The 11,541-nt window shown below is 39.2% G+C and overlaps 1 protein-coding gene across 1 annotated transcript in view; it reads right to left on the bottom strand.

Moving 5' to 3' along the window:
* Positions 1-258: 258 nt before the first annotated feature.
* The window catches only part of LOC126076912 (3-hydroxybutyrate dehydrogenase type 2-like), a 155,284-nt gene continuing 144,001 nt past the window's right edge, over positions 259-11,541 (bottom strand). Inside the window, exons 6-10 of the mRNA XM_049885617.1 lie at positions 6,644-6,711; positions 5,332-5,442; positions 3,530-3,588; positions 3,121-3,211; positions 259-364 (exon numbers count right to left, since the gene is read on the bottom strand). Coding sequence (XP_049741574.1) covers positions 3,125-3,211; positions 3,530-3,588; positions 5,332-5,442; positions 6,644-6,711 — 325 coding nt within the window. The 3' untranslated portion in view covers positions 259-364; positions 3,121-3,124. The remainder of the gene's footprint in view (positions 365-3,120; positions 3,212-3,529; positions 3,589-5,331; positions 5,443-6,643; positions 6,712-11,541) is intronic.

The raw sequence follows: 11,541 nt of genomic DNA, 5'->3' as shown, positions 1-11,541 counted from the left end.
ACAGAACTAAAACAGAAATCAATACCTTTGAAAAAGTCCTTTTCCTTTAAATTCACATTTTAATATTATATGCTTACAAGTTGAGATTTATTTTTGAAACTATTCTCTTCCAGTGAGTTCATATCTTTTATTTCATCTTCCTACAATGATTTCAGAAGCAATTAGATTAATATATTTAAAGAATCAGACTCTGTTGAAAAATGAAATCATTAAAAAGGGCTTTTTTTTCATTAATAGAAAAGAGATTCGTATCCAGGCTCACTGTGGATAGGAAGGTCCTGCCTTCTTTCCCAGGAAGAAGATCCTGAAGTCACAAGCCCCAGGCTCCATCAATGAGGACAGGATTACCTGTTAGGTAGGCTGACTGCAGTGATAAACACAATGAGAAGGAAACATTAGATAGGTTTAACACAGGCTCTGTTTCTTACATGTTTGTATGACTGAGAGAGCTAAACAACTTATTCTCCCGTTAACATGCAACATCACTTAACAAATAGAATCTAGGAAAATCTGAATTAAAGTCCTGGTGATTTAGAGCTGCTAAGTGTTCTTGTGATCTGGAGCTAGAGGGCCTCTGGCTGGGGTCTCAGCACACGTCACATTCTAAGCAGGATGTGTTTCACATTTGATCTCAGAATTAGAAAATTAAGAAGTGGTGATATATAGCTATTCTTAAAATCAGGATGAAGTGTAGGCTAAAATATCACATTTTCATTTTGAAGCTCATAACTATTGAAAACTGGATGAGTTTTATGCCACTAGTAAATTTTGAACTTATGCCAGTCAAAGTGGTCATCTCAATAACTAAACAGAATTTAAAAAAGAAAAAAAAAAGGTATTTCTTTAGTTGATCAATGTGTGTGGAAATTCTAAGAGCTGAAGTGTACTAAATGTTTAAGTTTTACATGAGTAATAATAATTATAATCTATTAAGCTTTTTTTTTTTTATTAAGCTATGAAAAAATTTCCATATTAGTTCCAGGCATCCAAACTGTATAAACCTAAATGATTATAAAAAATAATTACTACTATTTTCCCATGGAACTGTTAATTTTCTAAAGAATTAAAAGAATTAGAACTGGAGTGATTTTTAAGTGGTAGAAGCTTAAAAATCTTCTAACTTAAATACAGGTAATAAAGACTCATATTTGTGCCCTTAGTTTTAAATTCACCTAAATGGGAGAGGCAGCAAAGAAAGACATTATAATGAGTTCAGAAATTTTTTTTTAAGTTCAATATATGAAAACTGTTCATATAAAGTAGAAAAACTAGGGGGTTATTAGTCACCTCACCAAAAATGTCCCCAACCCCTCCATGTTCTTTTAAATGGCAAGCTCTCTGTGATATATATGGATTTGCCTCGACCCCTCTTAAAAGGCCAGTGGACCTTTTGTTGCACATTTCAAGCTGAACATTTCCAAATACTTGGTAACCTAAGTTCTGGCTTAGCAAGGGTAATTCACCTTATCACAAGTAGCCCCGAATCAAATAAGCTCAAAGAAATAAAATAAAATAATAAAATAAAATAAAAAGATCAAATGAGCTTTTGTAAAGATACGGAGTCAGAGAAATCACAAAGGCCACCATGCTTGATAATTTGCCTAGCAATTTCCCCAACTATTAGCAATTGTTGTTAATGGTTCTGAGAAATGGTAACTGCTTTGTTACTAAAAGAATTTTCGTCCTTTTATTTGTCATATTCACCAACCACCTGGTACGCACCAAGTTACTGTACAGAGATGCTAACTGATCAGTAGCGTACCTCTTCACTCCCACCTACTCCTCTTTCTTCTCTCTTCTCATACATTATTGGTCACTGGTCATGTAGTATTTGGACGTAATATAAAACAAAGGAGAAGGTTCTCAAGCTCTACACCTTATAAATACAGTTCCTGCTTTCACAGCTGTGTGCTGTTTAAAAACATATAACAGCTGCAAAGAAAGAAACTGACTACTAAAGAGATGCAAAGTAGAAAGAGATAGAATTAAGAATTTCCATACATGATGACCAACAATAATAGACAAAAACGTAAGGGGGAGGGGGAGAGCTTGCACTCAGGAGGAGGAAGAGACAAGGGGTGGTGACATTCCTCAATAAGACGGTACCTACGTAGTTAAATGTTAAGCCAAGGAAATGGTCCCTAATGGGGTCCCTAACCTGATAAGGTCCTAACTTGGCAATTAAACATTAAGCCAAGGAAACAGTCTTTATAGGCGTCCCTGACTTGGTTGTTAAACGTCAACAGGGAGAGATAAGAGACAAGAAGGGTATAAAACCCTAAGAAAACAACTATCGGGGCACTCAGATTCTTTCTTTACCTGAGTAGCTCGCTCGACGCTCCCTGGTCAAGTGTACATTTGCTACTAACCCTCTGCTTGCTAATAAACCTCTGCTCACTTGGAACAATTTGTCTCAGTGTTTGAATTCTTTCCTAAACTGAAGACAAGAACCGAGGTTATTCTCTGGTAACAAAAAGAGCCAGTGGGATTCTCCTAAACTCACCAGTAAAACTGAAAACACCATGTGCCAATTCTGTGTCCCCTGAAGCTTTCCTAATTTTGGAGGTTCATTTGTTTGACTTCCATCTAATTAGGATTTCCTTGGTTGTAATTTTTGAAAGTAATTATCTCTCAGAAAATTGAGCAACTTAATCCTTTTCATACTTCCATTTCACTTGCTGCAGGATTTAGTGACATGTAATCTGAACGAAAGGGGCCCTGGTGATGCAAATGGTTAAGTGTTCAGCTGATAATCAAAAGGTTGGCAATTTTGAACCCACCCAGCGAAGTCACAGGAGAAAAGACCCAGCAATCTGCTTCCATAAAGATTACAGCCAAGAAAACCCCATGGGGCAGTTCTACTCTGTCACATGTGGTTGCTATGAGTCGAAATTGACTCAACACCTAACAACAATAACAAATTTGAATGGGAAGAGTCAGTGGCTCAGATCAAAGTGGCCTTTCTTTGAGCAAATTAAATCAAATTTATCCCTATCTTGTAAACACAGCATTTTAGCATAAATATACCATAAACTCTTTAAAGTGACATTGTTTTTAATGGGCAAATTGTGGCCAAATATGATTCAGGATAATGAACTCCCTGGGAAGAGCGCTGCTTACTTCATTAGATGCCAAATAAACACAGCTGGGCTACATCTTCCACAGTTGCAAATCTCCCTGTCTTCTGTCTCTTCAGGAAATCGCTCAGTGCCTATGACCAGAGACTGTGTCAGACATCAGTGATGTGAGCTGAAGTATGTGCTCAGCTACAACTCCTTCATGTTGTCAAAGGCAAGAGAAATCTACAGAGGTACCACTGGCTTGCTACCTCAATTAATCATGCATGATACACAAGAATATCATTAATTATGGGTCAACCAGGTTTATGGTGACTCTTTCACCCGTGCTACTCAAACGATTTGTGTTATACTGAAGCACGCAGACACTGTGACAGAATAGAAAGTTGTTACTAAAGAAGGGTACATATTTTAACCAAAAGGTTTAAACACATTTAAAATAGCAGATATACCTCTTCAGGATTTGGTCTGGCTTGTATTCTGTCTTGCAGAGACGGGGTATCAACTGTTCCTAAATCACAGGGGGACATGCAGTATGGTTACTTACCTAAATTGAAAAAGAAATCGATAATTAAAAACTTGAAACTTCATTTCCATCTAATATATGACTTAGAATGATGATTTCACCTCTCCCTTCTCCATCCTTTATTTAATAGGCTTCTAACTTCTTTAAAAACATTTCTGTGATTTTTAAAAACACTAGCTGATTCTTTGCAACACTAGGCAGGGACTCGGGGTGAAATCACTCAGCATTCCCAGAGACAAGTATTCAAACCACATTATATTTATATAATGACTTATGGATATTCAGCACTTTTACATGTTTTATATCGTGTGATTCTCACAACATCCCTGTGATGTAGATACATCACACAAGCACTTTACCAGTACAAGGATCCAGATTGCCTCCATGATCTCAAAACCAGTCTTTGCTGTCAGATTCACTGTGGGGATCCTCAGGGACAGCTCCACATCTGTCACCCATGAACCTACTTGCTGTCGAGTCGATTGCAACTCATAGTGACCCTACAGGACAGAGTAGAACGGCCTCATAAGGTTTCCAAGGAGAGGATGGTGGAGTCGAACTGCTGACCTTATATAGTTAGCAGCCGTTATTTCCAACCAGAATGTTTAAAGTGCTGCCTGCTCATAGTAAAACGTGAGAGGAGAAAGAGAAACTAAAGAAAGGACTGCTTAAAAAAAAGGAGCCAGAGTTTCCTAATTTTAAAGATTCCAAGGCTCTTCAGAGAAATGGCAAATGATGCTAAAATTAAGAAACAGTTTTTAAGTAAAGATCAAATCCAGGGCACTCTCAGGAAACCATCGTCTAAAGGTGAAGCTGAGAGAAACCTTGGTTCCAGATAGGTGATACGTAATTTCTTTTCAGAAAGGAAGTTAAAAACTCTTCTTAGGTGCCCTGTATTCATTTTAGGTAGTTGTAACCAGGAAACACCCACAGTTAATTAAAAAAATGAGAAGTTATTCTGAAAAAAATAAGTTACTGAATGCTTTGGTTTGGGCACATCGGATATCCTTTCTATTAAGAGTAAGTTCTGCTCTTCTTTCCTTCATATCAGATCTTGGCACAGTTTTTTAGAAAATCGCTAGAGTAAATATTTTTGGCTTTCCAGGCCATTCAATCTCTGTTGCAACTACTCAATTCTACTGATGCAGCATAAAAACAGCTGTAGACAGTACATGAACAACGGGTGTGGAGGTGTTCCAAGAATATTTCATTTATAAAAATAGGCAGTAGGCCAGATCTGGACCGCTGCAGGCCATTGTTTGCTGACCCCTGCTTTATAGCATAAAGAAAGGCTAATGCCCTCTTCTTTATGGCAACGCTAGGTGATTTACATGACTGTAGTTTACCCCAGTGTTCTGGGAGGCTTCCCTTACTTTCTGACTCTCTTCCTGCTGTGCTGTGACACTGTCTACTCTCCATCTTTCCCCTGATGATCCCTGGTCTGCTTCTAAAACACCAAGCCCTGGAGAGAGTAGTCATAATTCTGAATTGCCCAACTCACAGAGGTGCCATTTAAACCCTCTGCAGCTGTGGCTCATTCTCAATGATTTATGATCTCTTCCCCAGTTTAGAACTGGACTGTTACCTTAGTAAGGCCAGATTCTTTCTTTTGAACTCTTCAGGAAGACAGAATACAATACAACAGGTGCCAAGCAAGCTTATGTAGCTATCTTTCACAGTGGCGATTCGGGTGTTAGAAGGTTCACAGCCCTTCAACGCATAACTCACCTGGACACACACAGTTGCATCTGATACCCTGCTGAATGAAGTCTGCAGCCAGGGACTTTGTGAGGCCAATCACAGCAGCCCTGGATGTGCTGTACACACATCTGTTCACAACTCCTGGGGGTGAAGACAAGGCTCAGCAATTGGAGGATAGAACAACAAGGTCTTTAGAAAGGGAACACAAGTTCAGTTTCTACAGGGGCCACTTTCATGTTTTCTCCGCCCATGTTTTAAGCGCCAGTTTCTGAAAATGATATCAATATTGGCACAACTCAATTGAAACTCACGTGTTGATGTGCTTATTGTTGTTGTTAGGTGCTGTAGAGTCAATTTTCGACTCAGTGACCCATGTGACAGAGTAAAGCTGCCCCATAGGGTCTTCTTGGCTGTAATGTTTATGGGAGCAGACTGCCAGGGCTTTCTCCCACAGAGCCTCTGGGTATGTTCAAACTGCCAACCTTTGGGTTAGTAGCCCAACACTTAACTGTTGGGCCAATTGAAGTGCTGCCGCTTATTTAAAGCAGTAGTCTTAGTTTTTCATCATTAGTTGTTATAAACCTTAGGCAGATTCCAAAACAAGGGTAAGGAAAAACAAAACAGCAAATGACCAAGGCTCTTGTTTTCGTGCCTCTGATATACACACTTAATGTGGGTATCCTTGTAAAGAGGAGGAATGTTATCTTGGGGGTAGCTATCTCATTGTAAACCAGGCACAGACCCATCTGTGCCCAACTATGACATTATCTCCATTTTGTATCATCATCCTAGCCCTTCAGCTTGACTTCTCATTTAGGGCCCAGTTCAGTTGTCTTTGTGAAGCATTCCCCAGTGCAACAGGCAGGGTTACCTCCATCGTATTTTTGACAGCATGTTATAAAAACTTCTGTTGTAACACTCTCGCACTGTGGAAAAAAAAGAAGATGCTTATTTATCTGTCCCCTTTTGGACTGCAAATTTTTTAGGGAGGCAAGGGCACATACTGGGTGCTCAATATATCTTTTTTGATTAATTAAATAGATAAATGCTTCCTTCTCCCAGTTCGATTTTCATTTCCATATCCATTATTGAATAGATGGCAAGTAAAAAAAAAAAAAAAAACACAATTTTTAATTTAATTTTATGAATAATATACGTATATGAATGGTTCACATCTAAGGCAAAAGGTCTGATAACTAACAAACTTAACACACTTTTTTAAAAAGAAGCTTTGATATTACGTGTGGATTTTTTGATCTCTGCTATGTCAGTTCCCAGAACCAATGGTGCATAAAGGCATTTTGAGTATCAGCATTATGTCCCACCAAGGAAGACAGACCCAAATTAATGCTGGAAGCCTTAGAGGACATATTGATACTGTTTCCAGATTTCTGAGCAAGCATTTGCCCAAACAAATAAAAACTACAAAAGTTTCATTCTGTAGGTTAAAAAATTTGCTGTTGTTCTATGCTTTCAAGTTGATTTTGACTTATAATGATCCTATATGATGGAGTAGAACGGCCTTGTAGTGTTTTCTAGGCTGTAATCTGTATGAAGCACATTGCTAGGTCTTTCTCCTGTGGAGCCGCTGGGTGGGTTCAAACCACCAACCTTTTGGTTAGCAGCCAAGTGTATAACCATTGCAACACCAGGTCAATGGTGGCTAAATTTGGACTTGGGTTTTATCCTGAAGGCAATGCAGTGACATTGAAGGGTTTATAGTAGAAGAGTGGCATGTTTAGATTTGGGAACTATGAAGGTCACTCTGTCTATGCTAAGAAGACCTGTCCTGATGTAGTAATTTAGAGAAAGAGTTATAAAAGTATCAACCAGGCCAAAGACAGCAGAAATGTCTGTGTATAACAGAGGTGGAGATGGAGTTGAAGTAGATAGAGCAGGACTTGGTAAATGGTTACATGAGATGGAGGTATGCCTAACCCATCTAGACAGTGTCTCTAAGAACACCTCCTCCAGAATTTCCATCATGAGGGTGTGAACTTCTTAAAAGCAGGGTCTTTGGCTGTTTTATTCACTTTTGGATCACCAGCACCTAGACAGGGTATAAGGTATGAATGTTTGATGAATCAGAGTATCTGAGATTGTAGTTTAAAATGCAGATAGTGGGTCCTATCCCAGACGAATATATAATGAAAAAGCTACTAAGGCTCAAAGTTTTTAAATGAGCTTTTACTTTATTAATTATAATGTCTGTATCTGCTTAGAAAATAATATATTTTATGCAAAGGCATGTGCACACACTAATTGTATAGAAGAGCAGAATCTAAAATAATCCTAAGGCACTGGGTTAGATAAACTAAAAGGATACACCGAGGGGGCTGAGGTGGCCAACCAAGTCAAGGAAGACAGCAGGGTAGAAAATAATACTTAATTGTGTTTTTGTACATACAGGCAGTTATGAACGAGATCCGTTCCTAGTCTATCTTTAAGTTGAATTTGTAGGTAAGTTGTAACAGGTACTTATGGTTCTTATCTAGCATCAGTTAGCCAGATGCTTGTCTTAGTATATATTACCTTTTTATGCGTATAAAACACTTAACACTTCCAAACTGTACAGTGTTTTCATGAGTGTCACAAAGTACTGCATTCGTTATTACAAACCACTGTAACATTTAACTCAAATTTTTAATGTAATAGGCTTTATGGCAGTTTGTTCTTAAGTATGAGTTGCCTGTGAGTCAGATGTTCATGAACCCGGGGACTGCTGATAATAAAGGCAAGCATAATGAAATGGGATCCTCATAAAATAGATGAGGAAAATATAATGGTGTTTAAAACTAAGCCGTAGAATTATGCTTTCTCATCCCATGTAACAAATGGCATAACACATTTTTAATACATACAGACTACATCAAAACCAATTCAATATCTAAAGATTGGTCTTCGATCTTCTAAAATGCAACAATTTCTCAGACAAGGCCTTAGAATATATTCACCTAGGAGATACTGGGGATGCCTCTGAACACTTGGCCTCTCCATTCAACCCAGGCCCATCTGCTGATTCCAGAGCCCACAGTCCTTGCTTCCATCCATGCTGCCTTTCCAACATCAGCTCAGTACCTGATGTTATGGCGCAGTGCTCTTACTGGCTCCCCACGCAAAAGCCCTCTTTGGCGAGTATGGTGGGTGCTATATGAGATTGATCCCCCAGAAACTCAGGGCTTACCCCAACCCTAAGTGGGGTCTAGATAGAGCTATCTAGAGTCCCTCTAGATGTATCCAGTTATTCCTACTTCAACCCAGCTTTTCTGTCCCCATTGACTTGGATCTCCAGTGACCCCATGCCTGGCCCCTATCTGGACTAACACTCTAGACTTGCTTATTTGTCCAACAAAGGTTTGCTGAGCACCTCTATGAGCTAGGGACCCTTCTAAGTCCTGGGGTATAGCAAAAAAAAAAAAAAAAAAGGCAACCTCAAGTCCTTGCCCTAATGGATCTTCTCTTCTAGTGGGCCTTAGATTTTGCATTGACCTCTTACAGCATTTCCAACCTGTTCTATGCCTTTTGACTGGTCTTCCAGTCTTGGAATGGTTCTCCCCGTATCTATCCATAGACAAAAACTTACTACGAGTGTTCCTATGTTTGACCACCTGACCTTTCAGATCTGCTCAGATTCCAAATCCTGTCTTCCCTGGAAAAGTTCTAACCTGGCATATGTGCATCACGGTTAATGATTCAGAGGATCCTAGACAATCAGGGTTTAAAGGAGTTATGTAATCTATCACCTTCATTTTTAGATGAAGAAACAGATACTAAGAGAACGTAAGTGGCATCTCCTAGGGCGCATGGCGAATTAGGGCCAGAGGCTGAGATCTGAAGTCTGGCTGGTCAAAGCCACGTCTAACAAGTGGCACTGACTGTGATTCCCCATCCCAGCCATTAACAGCTCTTGGGATTTTTTACATATCAGTGTTACTGGCTCATATGGATTATTCTTCAGGTACTTTAAAATCATCATAGGTAAACTCACTAGTTTGTAAATTTGTGCTTGATATATACTTTTTCTTTCTTTCTTTATTGTGCTTTAGGTGAAAGTTTATAGCTCAATTTCTCATACAAAAATTTATACACATATTGTTGTGTGGCCCTAGCTGCAATCACTATAATGTGACAGCACACTCCCACTTTCTACCCTGAGTTTCCCTCGTCCATTCAACTAGCTCCTATCCCTTTTTGTCTTCTCATCCCACCTCTAGACAGGAGCTGCCCAGTTAGTCTCATGTATATATATATATATATATATATATATATATATATATTTATATATTTGAACTAAGAAGCATAGTCTTCAAGAGTATTTTTTAAAAAAAATTTTTTTTTTTTTTTTCAGTCCAGTCTAATTTCTGTCTGAAGAGTTGGCTTTGGGAATGGTTTTAGCTATGGGTTAACAGAGTCCAAGGACCATGTCTTAGGGGATTCCTCTAGTCTAAGTCAGACCTTTAAGTCTGGTCTTTTTACACGAATTTGAGTTCTGTACCACACTTTTCTCCTGCTCCATCAAGGGCTCTCTGTTGTGTTCCCTGTCAGGGTGGTCATTCGTGGTAGCCAAGCAGCTTCTAGTTCCTCTGGTCTCAGGCTGATGGTGTCTCTGGTTTATGTGGACCTTTTTGTCTCTTCGTCTATTATTTTCCTTGTGCCTTTGGTGTTTTTCATTCTCCTTTCCTCCAGGTGGATTGAGACCAATTGATGCAACTTAGATGGCCACTCACCCAGACACCAATCTCCAAAGTCAGATGCGGAACATTTTCTTAATAAACTTGTTATACCAATTTACCTAGATGTCCCCTGAAACCATGGTCTCCAAACCCCCGCCCCTGCTATTGTGTCCCTCATAGTGGTTGGTTGTGTTCAAGAAACTTAGCTTTTGGTTTACTCCAGATGTGCTGACTTCCCCTGTATTATGTGTTGTCCTTCCTTTCACCTAAGATAATTCTTGTCTACTATCCAGCTAGTGAACTCCCCTCTCCCTCCCTCCCCTCCCTCCCCACCCTCGTAACCATCAAAGAGTGTTTTCTTCTGTGTTTAAACCTTTTCTTGAGTTCTTATAATAGAGGTTTCATACAATATTTGTCCTTTTGTAACTGATCAATTTCACTCAGCGTGGTACCTTCCAGATTCATACATATTGTGAAATGTTTTGCGCATTCATCATTGTTCTTTATCATTGCATAGTATTCCATTGTGTGTATGCACCATAACTTCTTTATCCTTTCATCCGTTGATGGGCACCTAGGTTGTTTCCATCTTTTTGCTATTGTAAACAGTGCTGCAGTGAACATGGGTGTGCATGTATCTATTCATATAAAAAAAGACAGCCATTATATCTCTAGGATATATTCCAAGGAGTGGGATTGTTGGATCATGTGGTACTTCTATTTCTAGCATTTTAAAGAAATGCCAAATCGTTTTCCAAAGTGGTTGTACCATTTTACATTCCCGTCAGCAGGGTATAAGTGTCCGTGTCTCTCCACAACCTCTCCAACATTTATTATTTTGTGTTTTTTGATTAATGCTTGTTGGGGTGAGATGGTATCTCATTGTAGTTTTTATTTGCATGTCTCTATTGGCTAATGATTATGAGCATTTCCTAATGTATCTGTTAGCCACCTGAATGTCTTCTTTGGTGAAATGCCTGTTCACATCCTTTGACCATTATTTAATTATTTATTTTATTGAACTTTAGATGAAGGTTTACAGAACTAGTTTCTCATCAAACAGTACACACATTGTTGTATGACATTAGTTAACAACCCCATGACATGGCAACACTCTCACTTCTCAACCCTGGGTTCCCCTCTATTACCAGCTTTCCTGTTCTCTCCTACTTTCCAGTCCCCGCCCCAGGGCTAGTGTGTCCCTTTAGTCTTGTTTTGTTCTGTGGGCCTGTTGAATCTTTGGCTGAAGGGTGAACCTCAGGAGTGATCTCATTACTGAGCTGAAAGTGTGTCTGGGGTTCATACTTTCAGGGTTTCTCCAGTCTCTGTAAGGCTAGCAAGTCTGGTCTTTCTTTTAGAGTTAGAATTTTGCTCTACATTTTTCTCCAGCTCTGTCCGGGGCCCTCTATTGTGATCCCTGTCAGAGCAGTCGGTGGTAGCCAGGCACCATCTCTTTGTACTGGACTCAGTCTGGTGGAGGCTGTGGTAGATGTGGTCCATTAGTCCTTTGGACTAATCTTTCCCTTGTGTCTTTTGTTTCCTTCATTCTTCATTGCTTCCAAAG

This window comes from Elephas maximus, chromosome 5 (assembly GCF_024166365.1).
Source record: "Elephas maximus indicus isolate mEleMax1 chromosome 5, mEleMax1 primary haplotype, whole genome shotgun sequence".
Classification (NCBI taxonomy): domain Eukaryota; kingdom Metazoa; phylum Chordata; class Mammalia; order Proboscidea; family Elephantidae; genus Elephas; species Elephas maximus.
The sequence above is the reverse complement of the archived record's forward strand: the minus strand, read 5'-3'. Positions and strand labels throughout refer to the sequence as shown.